Source organism: Macaca nemestrina, chromosome 3, assembly GCF_043159975.1.
Source record: "Macaca nemestrina isolate mMacNem1 chromosome 3, mMacNem.hap1, whole genome shotgun sequence".
Classification (NCBI taxonomy): domain Eukaryota; kingdom Metazoa; phylum Chordata; class Mammalia; order Primates; family Cercopithecidae; genus Macaca; species Macaca nemestrina.
The window spans coordinates 76,106,248-76,133,780 of NC_092127.1; the positions used below are offsets into that span (position 1 = coordinate 76,106,248).

Sequence of the window (27,533 nt, forward strand, 5' to 3'; positions counted from 1 at the left end):
TTATTTTCAAGCTCATCAGCTATCATTAGTGTTACTATATTTTATGTGTGGCCCAAGACATTTATTTTTCTAATGCGGCTCCGGGAAGCCAAAAGATTGGACACCCCTATCTTAAAGCAATGTCTTTTTTGTTCATTTTTGTTTTCTCAAAATGTAGTATTCTTAGTACCAACAACAAAATCTCCTGGAATGCTTGTTTCAAAAGATTCCTGGACCTCACCCCAAATTACCAAATCACAATCTCAGTGGGGTCTGGGGTATCTATTTTGAGCAACATCCACTGATATTCTATCGCACACTAAAGTTTGAGAACAGCAGATGATTTTGTAACTAAAGTACACTAAGCTCTTGTTGCTAATTATCAACCTAAGGGTATTTAAACAGATAACCAGATCCAATACTATTTGGGAAAAGGAATGTTTTAATAATTATTTGTTGATAGGCTGCCGTTTCTTAGGTCAGAAGCATTGTAAGAAAATACCCATCCATAAAATATTCTGCCACTTAACAAAACTCTGAATCATTACTTACTGCTACTTGTTTAATTCAGATTAAAGAGGTAAATAATGCTTGTATGCCCAAGCTAAACCAGCTTCCTGTGTGCCTCAGGTTTCCTCTGGAATCTATGAGTTTCCCAACCCCACGTCTTTCTATTCCATCTGCTACATGCCACCGAAACCAGTGTGCAACGAGATGGCAGAGGCACAGGAGGTCGTAATGCATTTTCAGAGGTGATGTTGAGGACATCCTTTTGAAAAGCACAGAAAACATTACCAAGGTCTAAAATGAAAAGATGTTATCTTTTTAGACATAAAGACTGGAACTGGAGAGAACACCTATTCAAAGCCACATATATTTAAATGTATTAATCACACATAGGTACATTATTATATGGGGATATATAGGGTGACAGACATAAAAAGATACGAGTAAAAGAGAAGATTATTGCATATCAACACTATTCATCGTTCACAGTCATAGGTAGAAATTTAATTTGTTGAAATGTACTTCTCTACTCTTCTCAATTAATTACAGCTAATAATGAAATAATAATTAAGACGCTAAAGTAGTGCTTCTCAGACTTCAGTGTGTATACAAAGATCTTATTAAAATGCAGACTTTGATTCGTGAGGTTTGGGGTGCGGGCCAAGATCCTGCATTAGCTTCATTTCTAACAACTTACAGGCGATGCCAATGCTGCTCATCTGAGGACCACACAATCAAATAGCAAGATACTAAAATGCATTTTTAAATCTATGTCTATTTTGCCATATATTAAACATATTTTTCAACCCTGTTGTTTTAGGAGTAACATTTAGCACATGAGAAAAATATGCTAAAATATCTCATTACTTCATAAACGTATCTGAGTTCATGGCTAGAAATTATGAATTCATGGTAATGCTTTATAACAGCAATCGATACTCCTTTTCTCCTAGCCATGTGTTAGTCACTGGGTGTTCACAGAACTGGCCTCATTCATTCTCATCCTGGCCTTTGATCATCTACCTGGATACCTTTCTCTGCCAATCAAAATTTTACACATTTAAAGACAACTTAAATATTACTTCCTTCATGGAGTTTTTTTCTGGCAGCCTCAATAAAATGTAATTTCTTCTCCTTTTAAATCATCATACTTTTCAAATAGATAATGATTTTAAAACAGTGTCCTGTCCTTTGTACATCTACAGGGACTTGGCCATGTACTGCCTTTTCACTTCCTTTTGTATCAGCTGTTGATTCTCAAATCTAACTATACATTATGCATATGAGGAGACATATGAAAAAATACTGAGGCCATAGACCTCACTCCAGAACAATTAAGTCAGAACTTCTGAGGACCCAGAATTTTGTCAAGTTCCCCTGGGAATTCAAATGTGGAGCTACAGTTGAGAATTGCTGTCTTAGATGGTAGGTTCCCCAGGACTCATTTCAATTCAGTCAATATTTAATGAGGGTCTTGAACACAGTAGGCAATTAATAAATACACATCAAGTTGAACATTAAAAGTTGCCATACTTGTACACTGGCAAGAAAATGAAAGCACATCAATCAAAATATGTTATTATTCACAACACATTCTCTAATGATATATTACCAATAACAGAGCATATCTTTCACATAAAAAATTTTGAAATTGCTGACATTTTCCTCAACTCATCTGCCATCAAACATTCACTCTGTAGATTTTCCATAAGACTGAGTCCAATTTACTTTTCCTTTTTCAGAAAAGCACTTTTCTCCTCTCTTCAAGTTGAATGGATATTACAAATCATTAATGGAATTTTCAGCAGCAAACATACTGGAAATAATCAGCTGGCATCCAACGTGGGGCATACTTTTTGCTGCTGTCAAACAAAATTAATCACAAGCTTCCAGCATGCTGCGTAGAGGCGGCCTGGGCACCATTGGATGAGGTGTTTCCGTGGCATGGCAGTCGTCGATGATCAGCAGGAGAGTCAAGCTGTTTTCAGAAAACACAGCTATGGGTGGCTTCTTTCCCTTCTTTTCTTTCTTCTTTTTAATTTCTAAGGGAGAATCTCCTGGCAATGCACCTAGGAGATATTCTTGCCATGGAAACAAGAGAGTGTGCTGTTTTAAAAGCTGACTGTAGAAAGAAAAAAAAAAAAGCCATTCTTCTTGCTTTGTTCTACCTCTGGCCTGTAGTCTTCTGTAGAATACTTGGGAATTCTTTCTATGCTTCAGGCTGGCATCCTAGTTCCACCTGAATCACATAGGCAATCTAGGTAGATTGATTTCTCCTGACTGCACAATCCCAGTGCATCTATTCTCTATTCTAGTGTTCTTTTTTTATTTAGTAGCAGTCTAAATTGCATGTGTCCAGTCAAGAATCAGAGCTCCTTTAGTCATTATTTTTTTAAATAAATTAACTGAGCAACATTTATGTGTCAGGCGTTGTGCAAAACTCCAAGAATCAAAAGACACTGTCCCTCAGCCAGGCACGGTGGCTCACTACGGTAATCCCAGTACTTTGGGAGACCGAGACAGGTGGATCATCTGAGGTCAGGAGTTCGAGATCAGCCTGGCCAATATAGTGAAACCCCATCTCTACCAAAAATACAAAAACTAGCCAGGCATGGTGGTGGGCGCCTATAATCCCAGCTACTTGGGAGGCTGAGGCAGGAGAATCACTCAAATGCAGGAGGCGGAGGTTGCAGTGAGCTGAGATTGTACCACTGTACTCCAGCCTGGAGAGATGGAGCAAGACTTCACCTCAAAAAAAAAAAAAAAAAAAAAAATTGACACTGTCCTTGTGACAGAGTCGAGAAGATAACCTGGTCTACTAATGGCAAAATATAATTGTCGTACATTTTGTAATGAAAACAATTTGAGTAGAGACACTCTAATATTCAAATATCTACAATTATAGCACCCAATACACAATTTAAACACATAAAGTCTAAACACTTGCTGGGGAGACAAGACAGAAAAAAAAAATTATGCAACTGTCTATTTTAAGGGAAAAAGTCATCAAAACTGTTGTAATAATTTATTACACTCACATTTTGGCTGAGTATTGCATAAGGCATTGCTATTGCCTAAACAACTCGGAACCCTCTACACAAATTAACCGAGGTGCTCTCACAACCTGTCCTCCACCCAAACCTCTGCCTCTAAGAAAATAGTCACAGACTCCTTCCAACTTTGAGAATATCTCATGCTCACTTTATTTGAACCAATCCAGCAGGAAAAAAAATAGACTGGCATTTGAACTTTGTAGCATTCAAAAACCAGTGCCCCTCTCCACCCACCACCCCAAATTCCAACTGTATATGCTTCTCTGGTTTGCTTAAGTGACTGTTTATGTCTGGGTCTCTGATTCATCCCTACATGCTGGAGATGTCCTGGAAAGGGGATCTGGCTTGAGGACATAAAAATTGTTACAAAAGAAAAGTTTTATTGTCTCTCTTTTCCATACCAAGTAACACTGAAGTTATCATGAAGCCAGAGCTCCATCATTATATCTATAGGGTAATGGCAAAAGTGCTGGGGAGAGAAACACAGACAGAGGATGGCTGAGTTTTTAGATGCTTCCTTGATATGGTTTGGCTGTGTTCCCACCCAAATCTCATCTTGAATTGTAGTTCCCATAATCCCCATGTGTCGTGGGAGGGACCAGGTGGAGATAATTGAATCAAGCGAGCAGTTTCCCCCATCCTGTTCTCTTGATAGTGAGTGAGTTCTCATGAGATCTGACGGTTTTATAAGGGGCTTCCCCCTTTCACAGGGCACTCATTCTTCTGTCTCCTGCTGCCATGTGAAGAAGGATGTGTTTGCTTCCCTTTTCGCCATGATTATAAGTTTCCTGAGACCTTCCTACTACTCGAAACTGTGAGTTAATTAAACCTCTTTCTTTTATAAATTAGCCAGTCTAGAGTATGTCCTTATTAGCAGCATGTGAGAACGAACTAATACACCTACTCAAGGTACTTGCCCTCCTGTCTCATTTCTCTGGCCCTATGGTACAGATTTTAATCAAAATGGGAAAGGAGCAGGGTGTACCACTAAGCCTGGACCAGATTGTAAAGCCCTTATAGCAACTAAAAGGAAGCAATGAATCCTCCTGGGGTTGAGGGTAGTGTGTAGGGAACAGAACACTGCCTGTTAGCTGATCAAGGAAAGAATAAATCTGGCTTAAGGAGAAGGTGGATTTGAGTTGAGTCTCAGAAGAGAAGCAAGTATTATCTAGGCATCAAGGGTAGGTGACAGCCCAGGTAAGACACACTACATGGAGATGTTTATGAAGCCCTTCCTGATCTCTTGGTCTGAGTAGAGAACTACTACCATGCATTTCTGTAGCACTCTCTAACAATATGTATCATGGCCTTTAGCACAGTGAGTTCTAATTGCTGTTTATTATCTAGCCTACTGTCCCGTCCGCTGAATGAGGTTTGAAGTCCACTGTCACACGCGCCAGTGCTTGTCCCTATCCTGGCTGAAAAGGCATCAGGTCTAAACTTCTGTCAGCAACTATCGCAGTAAGTTTTGTTTTAAAATCAATGTGAAGTAATTAAATCATGTGCAGTCTATATTAGAGGCAGTAATTATTTTAGGACAATAGGATGGTTGTCATCTCAATATAAAATGAACCCAGACTTATTCTTAGGGCTTTATCTTGTCTGTTACTTTGTTCTAAGTAAATCTCACTAGACATTCTCGACTCATAACTTCTCTGGGGTGTAATTTTCTCCTTTATCCATCACCATTACTGTCATCAAGATTTGATGTTATGATGGATACTAAGGATTTACCAAGCAACTAAACACAAGCATTTTGAATGTCTCAGGGGCTTATTGTTTGGGGCAGAAAAGACGAAGGCAAAATCGGATATTAACGACATATACCATAAACTAATTTAATTAGTATTTAAGCATTTTCAAAAGACACAGTTCATTTAACGGCAGCCACAGGTGACATCAGGGAAGTCACACAAAGGAGTAAGGTTACTGGATCTCCGCTAGAAGAAAATGTAATATGGGCTGAACAAGCAGGAATAGTTGCTACCCAACAAAATAAAGGGTGTCTGATTAGTTGGTTCCAAAGTTATACTGATAGGACTTGTAGAGTAAACTGATAGGCTGTCTTCCTGTCAAACTTTTGGCTTTTATGATGGACCAAAACCAGGAAATTCAAGTAAGTACATTTTTGTTTGGATTCAAACTCGGAGTTGCCATGTCTAGTCAGAAGTAGAAGAAAAATTTCAAAGATGGGACAATGCATTTATACTTATTAATCCCAGAATAAATTATGCCAAGTAATTTTTGGTTAGAAAATCACTACTACCCTTCTAATTAGGACTCATAGTTTCACGATGCAGACTTTTTTTTTAAATGAGAAAGGTGGACAATGTTGGCATTCTAGGAATAGATCTCAGTAGAGTACAAAAAATAAAAAAATTAAAAGCTGATCAACTTCGTCTATAAGAAAGGAAAATATACCAAGAAACAAGAGAAGCAAATGGAGGAAGTTACATTTTAATTTAAGTCTGGAGAATATAAGATGTAACCTCTCTGAGCGGAAAGGCATGGATATAGACTTCAGTCTTTTCACCACTTTTCAATGTGGACCAACTCTACTATGGGTGAAATGGCAGGTTGAACAGGACGTCCCCCAGGACTTGGGATGAGGTTAACACAAGTGTTAACACAGAGGAGGATAATTCACAGCATGTTGTAAAGCTGGAAATCCCTATGCCTAGAAAACAAGAAGAAAGAAAGGAAGAGGTTCTCAGAGTCAAGCATGAGGAATAGGTAACTTCGGCAGCACACTACTGGTTGAATAGACTAATGCAGTCTTTGTGGGAGGCCAGAAGGAGGACCGAATAGAAACTGTGGTAAAGGTGCAAGTGGTGACTTAAGAGATATCACTGGATAGTTAAGAACTGAAAGAGCAATGACTCACATGTGCCCCTGAGGTTAAAGAGAAACATTACCCTTTCGTGGAAAAGTTTAGTATAAATTATGGTGCAATAAATGAGCAGCTCTTTCTTGTCCTATTTAGTTTCATTTGGTAGCAAAATACTCCATTTAAGGTATCAGTTAGCAGTGCCAAAGGCAAAAGGTATTCTTTGGCTTTTAAAAGACTGATTGCAACATGGAACTCTCATGACCTTCTGCTGATCTTCTTTGATTGGATTAGCCCATGCTTTCTTGAAGTACACTTCCTTTTCTCTCCGCCTTCATGACAAGGGTTGCTATTGCACACTGTCCACTGTAGCCTGTGCTGGAGACCTGCAAGATGGCCTGCTCTAATTTGGCTGATTTGGTAGTTCATGCCAACAAATTTTTAAATTCTGCCCTCCAGGTGGCAAGGCTGTTTTGTAACAAATTGCTCACTAATTAGGGCATAAATGTTCTTTTCTTCATTTCTCTCTGACCTTGTGCGTTCTCCTTTCCTCACTGCTTACCTGCCCCAGCAGCTCTCTCCTTTTTGTTCTACAGAATCTCTTCTGTGCTTACCTCACATTTTACTTCCAGGACTTTGATCCTCATTTCTAACTCTTGCTTTCTTGCTTGCTTTCTCTTTCTTTGTCTTACTTTCTCTTTCTTCCTTCCTTCCTTTCTCTCTCTTTATCCTTCTCTTTCTCTCTCTTTCTCTGTCTCTCCTCTCCTGTCCTCCTCTCCTCTCCTCTCTTTTCTTTTCATTTTTCTTTTCTTTTCATTTTTCTTTTCTTTTCATCAGACAGGGTCTCGCTCTGTTGCCCAGTGCAGTGGCCCTATCATGGCTTACTGCAGCCTCAACATCCCAGGCTCAAGCAATCCTCCCACTTCAGCTTCTAGAGTAGCTGGGACTATAGGCATGCACCACCACGCCCAGCTAATTTTGAAAACTTTTTGTAGAGATGAGGGTCTCACTGTGTTGCCCAGGCTTGTTTCAAACTCCTGGGCTCAAGCAATCCTCTTGCCTCAGCCTCCCAAAGTACTGAGATTATAGGCATGAGCTACCATGCCCAGCTCTAACTTCCTTAATCTGTTCAGTCTAACATCTCTTATTTGACTTCATACCTTTTCTGTTTCCCTAAACCAAAATGGCAGTTTATTATCTTTATTGTCTACAGTTTTTGACTCTTAGCCATGTCATTTTTCTCTCTGCAATGCAAATATACAATCATATGAGTCATTTCTAATCATTCTCTTTATCCTTATGTGATATCAACTCTACATCTGTAATCTAAAATATACATTTAAGTGCTTCACTGTACAATTTTCTAATCAAGTATTAAAATGGTGTTAGATTTTTTATTTGCTTTTCATTATATGTTTTAAAGTTGAAATTTTCTGAAGTTTGTATGGGATGCAAGTTTGTATGACATTCACAACATATTCAATGGTACAAACAAACAAGGGTAACATACACTTAAAGATCCTCCAAGGACTTCCGGTATCCAAATTATTTAAAATCAACAAAGTCACTATCTTCATAATTTATATCATCACTTACATGCAGCACATCTAGTTTAGACAAAACTAATTGTCTCAGTTTTTGTGTATCTTCGCAATTCTTTCATTGCGTAGGAGAAATTCACTCATAAGGGCAGGAAAAACTTAAAGACTTATGTGCTTATCAAGGCAATAATGATTGTTGCAAAGATGTGGCTGTCAACCTACATCTTTCCAACACTCAGGGTGAAACTAATGAGAAAGAAATAAAAATGCCATACAGAGAGATGATATGTTTTGGCTTTCTTTGGGAATCGCTACCCAAATGATCCCAGGAACTAGATAAATAAACTTTTAACAGCATGCTTAAGAAAAATGCCAGCATTACTGAGTGGCTCCAGAAACATAGTGACTGTGTGACCAGTATTAGCAAGAGTAAGCTTGCTCCACCTAACCAGAGAGAAACATATGACTAGTTATTTTCACCTTGGCCATGTAGCCTGGGTGAAGTTTTGGAATACTAGCAACCCTAGACTCATGCTTGGGGCCACATATGTAAAGTGCAACCTAAGAAGAATACTTCTTAAAATCTAATCCTGGCACTCATGTGTGGGGGGCATCATACCTAGGGGCAAAAACATGAGCATGTTCTTTTTCCAGTCCTCCCAAGAGCTCTTCTACTTTCTTTGTCTCCATCCTGAAGACCTCTTCTTAGCTTTCCCTGTAACTGTAGATGTCATTCCAAGACTCTGTCCTCCACCTGTGAGGGACTTCATTACTTGTGATTTCAACCTCACCATGCTGATGGTTCCTAAAACTCTCTGTCCTGACCTTCCTCCCAAGTGTTACACTTCAAATGCTTGCTGGACTTTTCCATCAGAAACTTTAGGACCTACATGTGAAAATCCAGACCCAGTATCTTCCCCGCTGTACCTGCTCCTCCTTTACCAGTAGCTAGATCAGTTGCTAGTACCACCAGCCACCAAATCACCAGCACTACACACCAACGGGATATCTTGGACTCTTGCTTCCCCTCCGCCCCCTCCATTTCACTCCCATGTCCACTCAGTGGCCTAAGCAGACTAATTTCCCTTTTCTCCCTACACATACGGCTATATCTTAGTTCATTTCCATATCATGTCTCCCCAGCACTACAGCTTCCTGGGTAAAATCTGTCTCCAGACTTTCCCATTCTCTGCAGTCTCCAGAGTGATGAAAAAACATCTCGCCGTGTTTTCCCACTTTTTTAAGACTTTCAAAGTCCCCTCTGGCTACATAGCATAAATTCCAAACTCATTAACATGAGATACAGTCATCTGACTCCTGCCAATGCCTTCAGCCTCATTTCTCACCTGTCCTGCTAATTTTTCACTTCATAAACTAGCAACAAAGAAACTCACATAATGCTTACTATTGCCAAGCCCGATTCTAAGCACTTTATGTATGCTAGCTCACAATTGTCACAGAAACCCTATTAGGAGGTCCTATAATTATCTCAGTGTTTACAGATGAGGCAACTGAGACACAGAGAAGCTCAGTTACTTGCCCGAAGTTACACACCTTACATACAGCAGAGCAGGTGGTCCCGTTCCAGAGTCCACGCTCTACTCAGTTTGCCCTTCTTCACTGGGTGTGCAGGGCTGCTTTCACCACCTCATGAGATGGCTCAGGCTCCACCTTCTCCCAGAAGTACTGTCAGTCACACCTATGCCTAGCTCACTCCTATTTATTCTTTAAAGCTCAACTCAGTCATCATAGCTTGCAGGAGTTCTTGCCTAGCCTTTTCTGTTCTCCTATGATAGGCTATGTATGTTTCCATATTGCAGTTATCACCTCATATAATAATCATCTACATATGTATTTGTCTGCCCTTATGAACCGTGAACTTCTTGAGACCAAGGAATAGGTCTCTGTCATTTTTGTATCTTGTATTTGGCACGGTGTCCAGTCATTAAAAGGCATTCAATAAATGTGCTAAGTGAAGAATAAACAAATACATAGATGAATAAAAGGCACCCACCAGTAACCCTTCGTAATAAGAGTACCATAGTAATTGAACTTCAAAGACTTACAGAATGACTCCAGCCCCTGCAGTCAGCTTGCAAAAACTGTAAGAGGCCTAAGAGTATGCTCACACTGCTCACACGCATGCCTGGGGGTTTTGGGGAGCTGGAGGGAGGTGGGGAGGGTACTTGAATCAAGGTAGAAAGAGACTAAAAATAAAACTACACACACACTGTTAAACCAAACATCTTTAGAGGACATCTGTGTTAATGGTTCAACAAACCCAAATATTGTTTCCTCATAATATTTTGATTTCAACTACCTTTTTTGTTTTAGTTCTAATTAAAGATGGTCTTAAGATCCGGCCACCGCACTCCAGCCTGGGTGACAGAGCGAGACTCCGTCTCAAAAAAAAAAAAAAAAAAAAAAAAGATGGTCTTAAAGTATTATAAAATATATACCTGAACCAGGTGAAGCCATCTAATTTCTGGGGACACCAGAGTAGTGACTATAGTAAAACAGTGCCCTTTCCACAAATCACAGCTGAACGACAGACCTAGATTGGGAGCACTGGTATGACAAGTTCTCATGAAGCAATTGATTAGTAAATATTGGGAAATTAGCTTTTGTGTAATAACATTGTAGATAGAAGCTCAGTGCCCCACTTGGTGTTAGAAACATCGCTTTTGCTCACTGCCAGGTTAACCACAAGTCTCCTTCATGCAGCTGATCGGGACATTGCTAAACCTGTACTCTCCCAAAATCAACACTGAAATTCTCTCTCCTGTGACTAGGTTTTGATTGCTCTTTCAGATGACCTGTAAGAAACATGAAAAACACTTTTCTAGGAATCAAATGACATGAGTTGTAGGCCCGTGCCTGCCACTAACTATGTACGTGATTCTGACCAAGGGTGCTTGACTTCTTCGGGTCTCCATTTCCTTATACAGAATAAGACAGTTAGATATGGAAATTTCAAGCTACTTTCAGCTCTAAAAGTTTATGCTCTAAAAAATAAAATTAGTATGAATCATACATTAAAGTCACTTGCATGCATACACACACAAAAGAGCAGTCACGTATATATTGATTTTGCAATAACAAAAATATTATATTTATTATACGCATACAGGTGATACCTATATATTCTTGTAGAATTTGAGAGGTGCTGTATTTGTTTAAATTTCAACTCTAACATTTTTGTTAGAAGTTCTACAGAACTTTCTAACAAGAAAATTAACTGTCATTTCATGACAAAGATCTTAAAAGTTAAAATCGACTTCCCAAAGATCGACACAGGTCATACTTTGCACAATCGTTTGGAGTTTCTTGGAGTAAGGGTGGTTGATACTTTTTCACAAAGCACACCACCACAAATCGAGTTCCCAGAGCGAGGTGGATAAGCAGGGCTGGCAGGTGGGGAGGGAAGGGGATTTCTGTCATGGGGAAACAAAAGGTGGCTATGTGCACTGTGGAATGCAGAGCCCCTCCTCCTTAATCCTGGCTGAATCCTGACTGGCACCACCTGCTGTTATGTGTGTGCTCACAGAACAATTGGCACCTGCGTATGGTAAATACGATTAAAACAGACACAAAAACCTATCATCATGGTAAGTCACACAGAGTGCTCTTGGGAGAGCTTAGTGTACACAGAGATGATGAGGTAGGTGGAAGGGATTTTTTCTGCTATTAAACTTGAAGCAAAATGTATTTATGTTATATTCTAAAGGGCTTCAAATTCCTAAGAAGAAAAATTAATGAGGCAAAATTTCTCTATTATCAATGCTCGAGATCTTTAACACCTGTAAACAATTCAGCAATTAAACTGGACTGTATCACTAAAATTTCCAAAAATGACTTCCACTGGGAGGAAAGTCATTTATACGTATCTATTAAAAAAAAAAAAAAGTTCTTTTATGTTTATGGAAAAATCAAATTTTAGTTTGATGTTTTAGGTCAACTCAAAAATAAAACATTATTTTGAAATCAGCTTTCCATAAATAATGTGGGATTTGAGACATCAAATAAAATAAAGAAGCAGGAAAGTGTTTTTTTTTTCATTGCAATCTAAATAAATTCAAATGTATTTAGTTGGAAAGTAGCAAGAATTTAAACAAAGTCTACTAAAAATAGTCCTGAGATCCATTTTCAGCCTCACTCCTAAATTCACACTAAGAGTTCAGTTTCATTATTTTAGAAATTCAAAATGTATTTGTATGAGATAAAATATCATTTTTCATAATTCAGCTCTTTGAAGTTTACATTTGCTGTTAATTCTCAAGTATTTTTCAAATTAAGTATAAAAATACCTACCTATAACTGCCAGCACACTAAAATAATCTGTTACTATTATCATGCATGTGTATTACTATTTATCAGCTTATTTGGTCTTCTGTCTTCTCCCAACTGAGAAAATGGCCACATAAAATATACTAAATGTTTTCTGATTGTGGCAAAAAGCAATTCTTTTTATAATGGAAAAGGGCAAATGCACATCATTAAAGAAATGCAAACCTTGACTAGACACAGAGAAGAAAGCAAACTCAAGTACCATATGTTTTCTGAGAAAGCAAAGCTGAAATCCAACTTTCCAAGAATTTCTTATTTTAATAATGATTGTTATCAAGTATTCTCTTATCCACAGTGTTGGCTGCAGGTATGATTTGAGAGCCCTAAATAAACGATAACCAAATGCTATCATTTAAAACACATAACAAATTTGGTGGTAACTTTTTCCATTGTTTAGCAACATCCAAAGAGAATATTTGACTCAAATACATACACACTCATACACAAAGATATGAATATATATTCTACTGGATATCTTTTTACTAAATGTCACATCCAATTTTAGAGTTTTAGATTCCAAATAGATATTACACTGTGGAGCATGAATTTTCAGTCAGCTATAACACAGACACTTGTCATCTGTCACCTAAATTGATATTAGCGCCTCATTTCCTCAAGGTCACTTTAGGGTCAACAGACATAATTCCTTGTCATCATGATAGGCCTAGGGAAAATAAGCAAATTAGTACAGTAATGTAGACAAAAAAGGCAAAATATTAATCCTATTATCAAATATCAGATAATTTACATAGCCTTAAATTATTGGACAAATAGTCAATAAATGTTTGCTAGACAGTTGTGCTTGAAAAGCTGCAAGGGATCATTCTCACATACGATAAACATTCGGTATACTGAAAGACATAGCCAGCCATATCTGCCTAAGTATTAATCACTTTGTGATGTAATTAGTTGTGTCAAAAATGTTCTAGGAGGTCCATGTGGAACCATATATTCTTAGTGTATTGAATTATTCAAAACTGTTTACTTCTGCAATTCATAAAGTATATAATAACCTCTACCTAAAATATGGCTCTTCTGGATGGTACAAAAAAGTACAGAAAATATCTTATATGAATATACTATAAAAGAGTGATATGTAGTCATATAGAAATATACAAAGAGCTATAGAGCCAGAAAATTTAAGAATTTAATGAGATCCATACTCACTGTCCATTGGTCACCTTGAAATAAACTTGAGACACCAATTCAAACAGTAAAAATTCTAAAATGCACATTATTATTACTTTCATTTTAAAATATTAAACTGAAATACATGTGATACTTAAATTATAGATTAGGCCATATCGTGCTGGTCTACATGACCCTTGACACCTGAGTTGGAACAAAAAACTGCCAATAGATCCTGACATAGAGAGTTAAAAATCTATGTTGGGGAAAAAGAAGCCTGTTTGAATATTTGGAAACTTAATTTATGGCTTCTAAATTAATAATCCTGCTTTAGACAAGAATCCAAACCCTGTACAGGACATGGCCTTAGGAATTCAGAATGAAGACAATTTATTATAAAAACTTTCTATGGCAACAGCAATATTCATTTTTTGAGTTGCTTTTTAAAATTTTTTTAATTTTTATTTTGTGTGAGTACATAGTAGTTGTATATGTTTATGGGTTACATGAGATATTTTGATACAGGCATACAATGTGTAATAATCACATCAGGGTAAACAGGGTATCTATCACCTCAAGCATTTATCCTTTGTGCTACAAACAATCCAATTATACTCTCAGTTATTTTTAAATGTACAATTATATTATTTTTTACTATAGTCATTCTGTTTTACTAGCTAATACTACATCCTATTCATTCTTTTTAACTATTTTTTGTGCGCATTAAACAACAGCAGTATTATTGAAGATACTTCAAATATCCAGGCAAATATAAATTGGAGTATGGTTATGACAGTTTATCTTTTTTAAAAAATACCCAAAGTTTATAAGCCATTTCCGAGAGCCTCATATCTAAAACTCACAATAATGTGTGTGTGTATGCGCGTATGTAATTTTTTAAAATTATTGATATTGTTATGTAAGCAACCTACAAAAATTATCTCCTGATAACCTTTTTGAAAAGAAAAGTTAATTGCTCTGCAAAGGAAAACATACTTCCTTTAGCTAATATTCTGCTCATTTGGACGAATTATAAATAAAGTTTAGCAAAAATAGTCATCCCTTAAAATTATTACTGGGAAAAAGCAATCAGGGGAGGAACTTTAGTCTCCCACCGGATGAGGGTCAGTGATTCAGAAAATTATTCCAACAGTAATTTTTTATCTGATCAAGGCATTTTGTTACAGTGAGTGTAAGTTCCCAACCACACCTAACCTGTTGCTAGCGCTCAAGAACTACCTTCACAAATCAAACATGGAAGCCACTTGGCACAGGGTCATCTGGAAGAGGTACCAAGGTTCCAGATGGAACAGACCTCCTACCCATTCAAAAAAAGAGTTTAATGCACTAGTTTCTAGACGGGCCAGTAAACAAATGCCTGATTGCCCCATGTAATAGGTCAATCAGTCCTACTGGTTCTTTAACAACTGGAAAGAGGTCCCTGCTGTGTAATGAGATTATGGAGCACATGATAGATTAGTGACCTTTTGAATTAGCACAAGCAACATGAACTTACTAACAAATTCCCCCTTATATTAGAGAGGCTATGCTAAGGGTGTCAGCCGTTTGACAAATACAGTTGAAGTGCAGATGGAAATACCAACTATAAAGCTTCATTCTTCAGTGTTCCACAGCTGAGTCTGAGAATTCACATCTGGCTTGAATATTCAGAAAGCATCTAACAATCTTAGTCAACAACTACATAAAAAAACTTTTCCAATTTGGATTTATACCTCTGTTTTAAACCATATTTGAAAAAAAAAATAGCTTTTTAGATTCCTTGACCAATTGACCAATCAGCGAAGGCATATGAGTGAAACAGGTTTGGGACATAAACAAAACTCCTATTTCTTTCATTCTAAATCCTATTTTAATTCTGTAAAAGATTGCGGCATTCACATAGCACAGGGGTTTGGAGATAAGCAGAGTGGTCAGTTTGACCTGGGATAGCTCGTTTAGGAGCTATGTAGATTCAAGCAAGAAGGGCTTTTTTAAACCCCTCTGGACATCAGTGTCATCCTTAATATGGAATCATGAACTATCTACTCATCAGGTTATTGTGAAGATAAAATTAGATAATTTATGTAGAACTCTATGTAGACTAGCATGTATATATACTAATCTCTCAATGAATATTAACTACTATTTATTATTATTATTGAAAAATGTTGTTCCAATGGGATGAACTGTTTTTTCTAATAAATAATTTTTTCTATAAATAAATTGTTCCATTTATTTAACAAAACATCATGTGTTCAAACAGGTTTGATTAAGGTAGACTTCATCACAATGCCACAGAAAACCCCTGTTTGACTGTCACTCTATTAATATCATTTCCCCTCATATGACCTTCTAAAAAGGATCAGAATTCCTTCACACATTAGGAGATAAGTGACTCTGGGATAATCGCAGTGTGTTAGTTTTGGTAATGTAGTTGGGTATGCACACATCCGGCAGTACTCTGCTGTGCTGTGTCAGTTTGATCAGCCACTCTCTTCAGTTAAGAATGAAATATATGCCTTTGACACTAAATGAAGATAACTGGCCTTTATAGGATAGTGGTGGCTAGATTAGCACTATGCCCTAAATAGCTAAGCATTCAAACCAAAACCCAGTCACCACTCATCCCCAAACCTCAGTATATGAACTTATTCTGAGTCTTGGAGTATAGTAATGTGTTACTCATGAACTTTATCAATGCTATTTAAATGCTCTTTTCAGAATAATCTAAAATTATGGAAACAAATGGCTAATTCACATTAAGGCTTTTCGTAGTCCCTACTATGAATCATAGGCTGTGTGGAAAGCGTTGCCAATTTCTGAATTCTCAAAGTACAGTCTCTGTACTTTGAGTACAAAGTGTTGGGACAGAGGAATGACCTATAAGAATGCCGTATGTACCATTATGATAACTCTTTCCTCTTCATACTGAACAGAACTGATGTTTATAAGCTACTTATACAGTCTCTCTTGAACACCTTTTCTACACAAATGATAATATGTGGTAGATCAAGCCAAGAATAAATCACGTAGACAATTATTAAACATACGTACTATAGTTCATGGCAACAACGTATACATAGATCAAACTCATATGTAGGGCTAGTCTTCTGAATTTGACTGACTTCACAGAACACTGAAATTATTTACTGTGTCAACTTTACAGAAAATACTATTTAAGCATGCCAAGCTGTAAACACTCTAATACAGGTTTAACTGAATGGGAGAACATTAAAACAGACTGCTATAATCTGAATGTTCATGTCCTCAAAATTCCTAAGTCGAAATCTAATCACCAATGCAATGGCTTTAGGAGCTGGGACCTTTGGAAGGTGATTTGGCAATGAGGGCAGAGTTTTCATGAATGGAATGAGTGCCCATATCAAAGATGCCCCAGAAGGCTGCCTTGCCTTTTCTACCATGTGAGGACACAGAGAGAAGGCATCATCTGTGAACCAGGAATGGGCCTTCACCAGACACCAAATCAGCTGATGGCTTGATCTTCAATTTCCTAGCCTCCAGAACTGTGAGAAATACATTTCTGTTGTTTTTAAACTACTCACTCTAAGACACTTTGTTTTATCAACCCAAAAGGACTAAGACAGACATTCACATTAATTTAATAGTAATACGAATATATCTAGCAGTTCTAATGGCATCTCTAAACTACTAAAATAATGGCAAGTATCTATACTTAATTTATTTCCTTCCTGATTCTCATTTTAAATTATTGGTCATTGGGTGTATTGCCACCCCTATGCACTTATTACAAGACAGTACTACAGAGTAAGAGAGAAAGGCATCCCACCACCATACCCTCTGAATTCTGGGCAAGTGTCTAGAACATCTCAAAAAGGGATTCTTTAGGGATAAGCATTATATAAAAAGAGGACCAAAATCTTGACAAAGAAAATACTAAATTTCTCATAAATAATTCTCCTAATGTTTTGAATTTCTTTACGTTTTCATTTTGTTTAAAACCTCCCACCTAAACTGGGCTCAATTGGCCACATAGAAATACTTATTGTTAAGAATGTTGTCAAATATTAGAATTACAGTAACCGTTATATTATTACATTAAAATACTTATAAAAAGGTACCACTCCCCATCTCTACTAAAAATACAAAAAACTAGCCAGGCGTGGTGGTGGGCGCCTGTAGTCCCAGCTACTTGGGAGGTTGAGGCAGGAGAATGGCGTGAACCCGGGAGGTGGAGCTTGCAGTGAGCTGAGATCTGGCCACTGCACTCCAACCTGGGTGACAGAGCGAGACTCCATCTCAAAAAAAAAAAAGGTACCACTTACTAGCACTGGGTGAAACATTCTAGAATGGTTCACAATTTCTTTTTGATTTCTTCCCATTTTTAGTATCGACAGAGACCCTAACGCTTAGCTCTGTTTCTATAGTTTTACTTCTAAAACACCCCTTTACGTATTTCTCTTTAACCATGTGTGTTCTTTGAAGTGGCAGTGGCTATAATTGTCCTTATTATGTAAGCAGGAAGTGAAAGGTGGCCAGAAGTGAAATGATTGGTCATGAGTCACTCTGTTTGCCAGTTAAAATGGACAAAGAAGACTGCACAGAAACTTGTGGCCAGGCCAGGAAATGAAAAGGAGGGGAAAGTCTCGAATTTCTTGTTCAAGGATCTGAAAATCCAATAGAAGATCCAGAGCAAACTCAAAGTTAGCCTGCAAAGTGGACTACCTTAGTAATGTTACACTAACATAACATCATGATCACCAATAAAATAATAACCCAAAGAGACAAACCAGTTTTTAGCTGCTATGCAAAGCATTATGAGTGCCTGTATAAGTGTTCTAGGTAATTGCAATCCGGGTTATCCATACCAGTATCTCTTTCAGGTGAAGGCAGAAGGTTGAATATTTAGATACTTTCAAAAATTGTCCCTACTAGATTCGAATGTCTTGTTAATTTGGAGGCTTACTTATTGGAATTTACTACTGATTGCAGAAATAATCGATAAACAGAGATATGGGGTAAATCTTCATAGGTAAAATGAGTGATTAAACATATATATCTAATAGGAGAAGGACACAGGCTCAGTCATCAAAACAAGATGGATTCCAAAATGCAACCTGGAGCTGGCCAAGGCTGAAAGCATAAGGACAACCATGTTAGAGTTCACTCATGATGGTTATGACTCTGCATTGCAACAAATCACCAACAGTTTCCTAATTTTTACTGTAACTTGGAATTATATGCCTGAGGCTGTTGAATCCAGATTGCCTGTGTATCCCCTTCCTTTATACTCACACATTAGCCATAACTTACGGCTCTGCACTACTGTTCACCCACTCATAGGGTTTACTCGTCTAACAAAATTACACTGATCTCTTGCCCTTCTCCAGACTCCTGTAGAGTTTCTTTTTGGCAACTGTACAACATATTTATATTTTACTTATAATATGTGTGAGTGTACCTATAATATTTCTCTAGATGGCTCATTACTTTTTTCTTAGATAGAAATGTCTGCTCAGATGATGAATTCCATGTAAGTATCAATCATTGGCTTTTAGCCCAGCCATGCCATAGCACCTAACACAGTGCTATACACTCAGCAAACCAATACCAATTGTTGAATTGGGGGAACTTTCGTATGTGTTCGGAAGAAACACCTAAATTAAACTGAGCAAAACAAGCTGATTCTTAGAAACTGAAGCTCATTAAGCAAATGCTAGAAATCAAGGTCTTTGTCTTAATGACTACAAACACAAATTCGTGTGTGGAAGAAGATGATAGCTGTCTGTGAGTTAACAGAAAAACATGAATAAAAACCAGGTCTCATGACTAAGAAGATGCTCACCCTGTAGATTTTGGTATATTATTATCTAGAACATATTTTCCCATCTCCCTGCAGCTTTTTAAAAATAACCCTCCCTACGGGTTGGGATGTAGGCATGAATTTCAAAGAAAAAGAAATACCCTATCATATTTATTTGGTCTCAAGTATATAAAAACTTTAAACTTTTTCTATCAAAAGATTGTCTCTTTTGGTAGCAATCCCATCTCTGTTCTATCTAGTAAAAGGAAATTGAAATGGTAACTTTATTTGTTGTGATATATCCGACCAGTGTCCAATGAGATAAAAATAGGCAGTGATTTTGTTTCTGCCTCCAACAGGAATTAGAACAGAATACAAGCAAGAAAGAAGTAAAGCTGTAAGCATATTTATAATTTAGCATGCTCTGAATTAGGACAAGAGAGAAACAAATACAGATTAAAATTTCAAGTTTATTTTAATGTGCAATCAAATGTCTCTTTAGAAACTTTATCAAGAAGGAAAAAGAAACCTCCAACACTTCAGAAAAGAGTATATGGAAAAGAACCGTTAATAGAACAACTACTGAGAATATCACACTAACACAATTTTCTCAAGAGAATAGTTAGAGCTAAAATGGTGAAAGTAGGGTGAACTTTTTAGGGTGGTTTAATTTAACACGCCTAAGCCACATGAAGGCAGCTGTTTACTGAAGTTTTGTTTCTTACATTTTTGTGAATTTTCAAAGTCCAATATGTTGTCTGCACAGGCTGATGGATACATCTACAACAACAAAGCACAAAATATAATGGAAGCAAAAGAAGTTTTCCTTCTTTTGGGAATGCTGCTTGGGAGAGTATCATAGACAGTCATGAAAGAAGTTACTTTTCCATGTTATTCCCATAGACAAGATTGAGCATTTTTGGAAATGTTATCAACTGATGCAAAATGACAGCAACATTGGAAGGAAGAATCAGGAGGATATCTTAGAAGAAAACCACAGAATCTTTGCAAGAGATACAGACAACTACTTTACACCTGGTTTCCACAGGAGAAATGGCTCAAAATATGTCATTAGTTGAACAGTAGGAAAAATGTCTATGGTCTCTTCAGCACCATCTGTATGTGGTCTCTGAGTCTCCAGTTTCTCATCTATGACACTGGGATAATAATATTCAATGAGTTATTTTGAAGATTAAATAAGATAGCATATGAAAGCAGTTCCAGATTCCAGACATAAGAGTAAGATTTTAAAAATGTTGTTCTCAATTTTCTTGTGTCATTGCTGCTGCCATCTAGACTTAAACAAATGTTGCTGTAAGAGCCAAGTAAGAAACTAACGCATCTAATCAAGATTAAAGATTTTTCTTTCTAAGATAACTCAACTGCATGACTGTTGACCACATTCTAACGCAATGGTTCTATTCATGTATTTATTTATCTATTTATTCATCTATTTATTTATTGAGACAGTCTCACTCTGTCACGCAGGCTGGAGTTCAGTGGCAAGATCATGGCTTACTATGACCTCACCCTCCGAGATTGGGTGTCCTTAGCAGTCCCCAGTAGCTGGGACTACTGGCATGTGCCACCATGCCTGGCTAATTTTTTATTTTTGTTTTTATTTTAGATACAGGGTCTTGCTATCTTGCCTAGTCTGGTCTCAAACTTCTGGGCTCAAGCAGTGCTCCCATCTCAGCCTCCAAAAGTGCTGGGGTTACAGGTGTGAGCCACTGCACCCAGCTAAGACGATGGCTCTAAACTTGAGTGTGCATAAGAAAGAGTTGGGAGCCTGTTAAAAATCCTCAAAGGTTTTAACACACAGCAGGTCTGAGGTGGGTCCTAAGAAGTGAATTATTTTAGCAGAAAACCCAGGTAATTCTGGTAGTTGTGGTCAGTAGACAGCACTTTGAAATATGCTGCTGTAAAAGGATAAATTAGTTATTACTAAGACATGAAATTATCAGTGAAAAAATTAATAAGATAAAGGGGAATAAATAGAAACAGAGAGGAAGACATTGAAAGAAAAATCACAGAATACCAGGTTATAAGGTATTTTTCTATCCAATAAAAATTTCCATCATCCCTGACAGATGGTCATTTTAAATACCTTCAGTGATGGGGAATTACTGTCTTCAGGCAACACATGCTATTTTGGGTTATAAGTTGGTATTTTATAAAGGGCAAATGGTTAAGTTATTTGAAAGACTGAAGAAATAGGGATATTGTTCAGAATAAATTATACATGGAAGCCTTTCTAGACATCAGTGAACTAGATAAGGCATCAACTTTAAATTCAAAATTAATTGACCACAATACTATTTGGACACCCAAATGTTGGATCTACTACCTGATTCCACTAAAAAGGGCATAGTTTCTTTGGCTGCTATAAAAATAAACCTTTTAATATGTACCTCATTCATATTTCTATGGTACAACATTTCAACCACACATCTGGTAACACTTTCATCTTTCATCTCTCTATTTAGGCAGTGGCACGTAAACAGCCATTCTGTGTGTGTGTGTGTGTGTGTGTGTGTGTGTGTGTGTGTGTGTACCTTCAAAATATTTTACAATGCTTATGAATATCTTAGTGATCCAGATCAAAGCATCTTTAATAAATATAAGGTATCCTATAAAGCCATTTTATCCTACTACTCTGTTGAAAATAATAGTGCCGATATTTTATTTTTATCTTCATATCATTATTCCACTAAATGGGGAACACAGTTACTAAACCATTTACTCATGTACTTGTTTTAGAAGAACTCACAGGCCTAGTGGTTTCAGATGGCTGTCACCTGTGATTGATGCTTGGGCATTACCATTTCCAAGTATGTAAATTACCAAAATCTTCTACAGTCTCTTTTAGTATAAATCCACTGCTATGTTATTGCTACAAACTGGAAAGTGTGTAGAGTTGCACACATAAATATGGTCTTGGATTATTGTAATATAATCTGTCAAAATGGTGGAATAGTGGAATAAGTTTTATAGTCTCATACCTGTAATGCCAGCAATTTGAGAGGATGAAAGAGAAGAATCGCTTGAACCAGGAGTTCAAGACCAGCCTGGGTACCTTAGGGAGACTCTGTCTCTACAAAAAGTGAAAAAAAAATAGCCAGCTGTGGTGGCACATGCCTGCAGTCCCAGCTACTTGGGAGGCTGAGGCAGGAAGATCACTTGAGCCAGGTGGGTTGATGCTGCAGTGAGCCATGATCACACCACTGTACTCCAGCCTGAGTGACAGAATGAGACCCTTCCTCAAAAAATATAAAAATTTTTATAGAGTTTTCTGGGATTTAGAGTAGGCTGAAAGCCGTCTTACATGGCTACATTTCACATAGTTCCCAATGCTTCTTTTTAGTCCTGGATTCCAGTTGAAAATTAGAATAGCCCCCATTTCCTCTTCGCCACTGAACCACCACTAAAACATCAATCCCAAATCTGCACCTTAGGCAATATCTGCTAGTATGAAATATCTTGGCCCTAAGAAAACTTTGTTGAAGTATCAGATGAAGGTTTTCATGACTACTTTAAAAACACTACCAGCTATAATTTATTTTCTTTGGGTACTAAAGAGTATCCAATAATAAACAAGTCTTTCTCTCTCTCTCCAAAGGTATCTTTGTGTTCAAGCTTGAGAATGAGAAAGGCAGCCACTGACCCACAGGAGTGGGCCTGGTACTATCAGCTAGGCCTCAGTGTTCTCCTATTTGATCACAAAAAATTTCTCAAAGCATCAACATCAGACAAGGCCACTCTGACCATGGCAGAAAAAAACCAAAACATCACCACTCCCATATCATGTCTGAACGCAGACAAAACAAAGACGTTGTCCAAGACACAAAATACCAAACATCTCCCTCTCTTGCCAAATGAGATTGCTGCTTCCTTACAACTATAGCTTTAGTAACACTCTAGCCTGTTCTCCTGTAGATAAGACTGGGATACACAATTATAGAATTGTTCCTGCTTTCTGGGAGTACCGCATCCCCAAAGTGAGCCACCACTCTCTTGAACCCTCTTTCAAATTATTCAACCAAAGCCCGTATCCTATGCATTCTTCCTGGCACCCGCTTACTGAGATGCCCCCACGGTTCCCCATGATGTGTATCCTCCTCACGACAATGAGTCATAAACCCATCATGTTCAACCACCAGTGTACTCCTCGTGGTTTCTGAGGGGAGAGCACTGACAAGCTCACTTACCGAAGCCAAAACAGACATTCTTCAGTAAAGCTCAAAGAATTGTTATCCTCAACACACTCAGTAAAATTCTGACATAAATGAATTCCTCCTTGAGCTTATTTTCTCACATTGTAGGTCTGGTGGCAAAAGATCCTTTAGCTCTGTCCCTCAGAAGAGGTACTTTTGGAAGGTACAGAACAAACAAGTAAATTACAGCCCATTTGTTACGTATTTACTAGAGACAGAGGCATGATTTCAAGGAATATGAGTCAGTAGGATAGATCCACACCCAGGCCATAGTGAGCTTGGTAGTCCGTAATCCTGGATACTTAAGTAGAATCCTACAGCAGATTCAATGTAAACCTCTAGTAGAAAAACAAACAACTAAATTGAAGTGATGTGACATTGACTTTACCCCAATTTTTGCTTTCTCAGGTTTTATGCTTATTAGGGATACTTATCTCTTTATCGTTAATGTCCTCATCAAGGCACGTTTAATGGTCTAGTGTTTAAATATGAAAATGTAAGTTTTCTGCTGTGCAAAATAATGTGAAACAATAATATAAAGACCTAAGGTACATTTATGTAAATGTCAATGATTTGTACAAGATAAAAAAGTTTCCAATTATAGCATATAACTTTTGACATTTTGAAAAATGACTACTAGTCTTTGCAAAGCACCAATATTGGATTCTGTCATTTCTGCCTCTCTCAAAAGTATAAACAGATTTTTCTCTTAAAAGGCTTATGCAATAAACAAATTCCATTTAAGAGAATAACATCTGAAAGTTATTGCCACTGACTATATGTTTTAAATACTGTTCAAATAATTATATATACATTATTTCTAATCCTCACAAAATATTCTATATATAATTATTCTCATTTTACAGATGAATCCCTGGATTCATTAAATGAGAAATTAAATGATGTGCTTCAAACACACAAAATTAAAGGGTAGAACTGAGATTCAGACCCACTTACGTCTGACTGACTAGGCAAGCTGAGGGGTGTGTGTGTGTTTATGTGTGTGCATACCCTAATCTATTATGTAATTACTATTTTTTTCAAGAGCAATTTCTTTTAGGTGAAACTCCTTTTAACACTCAATATTCATGATGCTTTAACACACACATTCAAAACTTGCTCTTTCATTTTGGTTGCAAGTTTGGAAAAAGACTTACTCCTAAAATAAATTTATTTGAGAAAATTCAGCTTAAAGATATGATAGTTACTACATGGGATGATTTTGTTGTCTCTTCCTCCTCAAAGACTTTAAAATGGCTTTGGTCATGTGAAGTTAGTATCATCATTCAGAGCTTAAAAATCTCAAGATTCATTCTCCACCCCTTCAATAGTCCTGAGTATATTGTTTCTAAAGCACTACAGGGACTTTAGAGAGAAAATATGGGATTTTGAAATGATAATGTGAATTTAAAATTCCTTTTTCTTTCTTTCTTTTTCCTTCTCTCGCTCTCTCTTGCTTGCTCGCTCTCTTTTCTATTTTCTTTTTCTTTTTCTATGTTGTTCAATTAGCTAACACTCTATAAAAATGCCCTCGAGGTCTAGAGGATCTGGAATGCTTAGGTACAAAAGGAAAAGGACATTCTACCAAGGTTCCTGCTTGCCCTGAATTATCCTTTTGCCTGTTATCAGATTGCATCACTATCTCTAGGCTATGATTAAAAAATCATCACATGCTTATTTTTATCAAATTGCAAGATACCATTCAAATATACTACTCCCTTGTTTGCTGATACAATGATCTTTTAAATATCAGAGGTTGCAAATTATTTAGAATTTTTAGATTACAAGACATTTAGTACACTAGACATCTAGAATTTTGAAACACAATGCAACTTCATTAGCAAAATGAAAAATATTCATTTGTTTGTGTTTATTATTTTTGTAATCTGCTTATTCAAAATCCAAAACCATCTAACGTTGAAAGCCATTTACATTACAATCATATCTAATATCCTGCCCATATTATTGCTCCAGGAAATAAATGCATTTTAGGAGAATTTATTTATAGAGCATCTCTTTCAGAGGTGAGGCTCAGGGAAGCTCTGTGAGGCTGCAACAGTTTACCAGAAGGAGTCAGGCCATAAAGAAAGAAGTGCTGGCATTGGGTGGGGCTGAATAGTTTGCATCTTTTCCCACTGTTTCTCCCTGCTGTCATTTCCATGAAAATCGAGGGTGTGGGAATGTATGCCACAGTAAGAAATCCTACAGACTGCTTTGTGTGCCCAAGAGCCCCCACCCCATAATATCTTTAGCTGTTTTTCTTAATCATTGAAAGAGCTATCACACTAATGTCTGGGAAAACTGCAGAGGAGCTAAGCAAGCCAAAGAAATATCATGCTGGGGATGATATTTCTCCTGTCACAGCAGTCTTTTCTCCTTAGGAGGACTACACTTAGCATGAAACCAAAAGGCGTTTGCTGTCTAGCCATCTCAGGATCATCACAGAGCAAACGCATCTGGCCAAAAATCTGCCTTTTGCTTCACAATCCACCTTGCTTAACACTCTTCCTTTTAAACACTAAAAATAAAACGACTCTCTCTACCCAGTTAACACCAGAAGTATCCATCAGTGGCCACAGTCCTCAGTAATCCACATGTGGAACACACCTTATCTCTATTCACTTCACCACGCTCCAGTGTATCCATTATGAGCCATGGCTTCTTTACTATTCTCAAAAAGCAGCAGTTTGCACCTGCCTCGTTAAAAAAGCAAGGCTTGGCACTGTTATCGTCTACAGTTACTCATAATGCTCCACGGTTTCCATAGCCTCTCTGATATTACACACTCACACATGTACACACATACATATTTATACACAGACGTTCCTAATTCTGGCGATTTACCTTCTTGGGTCTTTTTCTTCTCTGACTACTGCCGTTGAACTTCTCTCCACTGTCGCTTTTCTGAGCTGCATCTTCGTTCATCATTTTGAACAGTTTGGAAAGAAAATATCTCTGCCATCAAACCGTGCCGCCTGTACAGACCACTAGCGAGTATGCACTTACTGGAGGAAAGCAGGAGGAGGAGGAGGGGTGGGGAAGGGGCGCGCACTGGGAGGGTAAGGACGGTGACGTTGCCATGGCAGCAGCTGCCACAACTGTTTATCTGAATGCATTGTTAAATCTGATTCAACCAATTACCATCAGGAACCGGTTACAATGAAGAAAGCCTTGAAAAAAGAATGCCAGGGACTCGAATGATTTGGGGACTCTGCTGGTTGGTTTCTGACACACCCTTGATAGGATCAGCTCTCAACCCACACACAAAACCTGTACTTAATTTTCTTCCTACAGGTACTTCAACACGGAACAGATACAACGCATAATGAGAAAACCATAGCATTCTAGAATGTGTCTCTGAACCTGAAGAGGTACATTTAGCCAGTCAAGAGGCTACTTAAGGAAAAGGATTGGCTATTAATATCCTAAAGTGAATATAAGAAAGCTATGTTTTTCAGATGTTATTCACTTGGTTTAAAATACAATCTTTTAAAACTACGCTCAAGGATGACTTCTGTCATAAAGCCTTGAGAACAGCTTCTCCAGCCTCCAGATAATCCCAACCACTCTCTTCTCCTGTGCCTTCTCTTTCCAATGTAAGAGTACCTGTTACAATGTATTACACAACTGCACAGACACATAACTGTCTTTCCTGGATAGGCCAAGAGTTTTAGGTCAGGAGTGTGTGTGTGTGTGTGTGTGTGTGTGTGTGTGTGTGTGTGTGTCTGGGTAGGGGGAGAACTGAACTTCCCAGAACTGAGCATAATCCATGGCACATTAAAGGCAGTTAATCAAGGCTTGTTAAATATCTAAGACACTATCGGTAATACAAACATTAAAAACTAATGGAGTTACAATATTTTATAACTGATCTCAAAAGTTTTCTTAATCTAATTATGTCTATTGACTGATGAATAAAACACAATTGTCCTCTCAAGGACAATAAAGTTCTGGAATTCTTGATTTAAAAAATGGGGCTTCTTTTTATAGCAAGAAACCCAAATTCACTTATTGATTAAGGTGGCCATACTTGTATATTTAATAATATTAACTTGTAGGCTGGGCGTAGTGGCTCATGCCTGTAATCCCAGCACTTTGGGAGGCCAAGGCAGGTGGATCATGAGGTGAGGAGCTCAAAACCAGCCTGGCCAATGT

The 27,533-nt window shown here is 37.5% G+C and overlaps 1 protein-coding gene across 40 annotated transcripts in view; it reads right to left on the reverse strand.

The window, feature by feature from the left end:
• The window catches only part of LOC105486421 (ankyrin 2), a 698,368-nt gene that overhangs the window by 309,157 nt on the left and 361,678 nt on the right, over window positions 1-27,533 (reverse strand). For 5 of the 40 annotated variants that reach the window (XM_071093170.1, XM_071093155.1, XM_071093163.1 and 2 more), the window contains exon 1: window positions 26,223-26,622. The exons of 22 other annotated variants lie outside the window; for them this stretch is intronic. In XM_071093170.1, the coding sequence (XP_070949271.1) occupies window positions 26,223-26,306 (84 nt within the window). In that variant the 5' untranslated portion in view covers window positions 26,307-26,622. Of the gene's footprint in view, window positions 1-26,222; window positions 26,694-27,533 lie in introns of those variants that run through there. 13 more of the 40 variants (XM_071093133.1, XM_071093130.1, XM_071093127.1 and 10 more) reach the window with 12 other exon arrangements.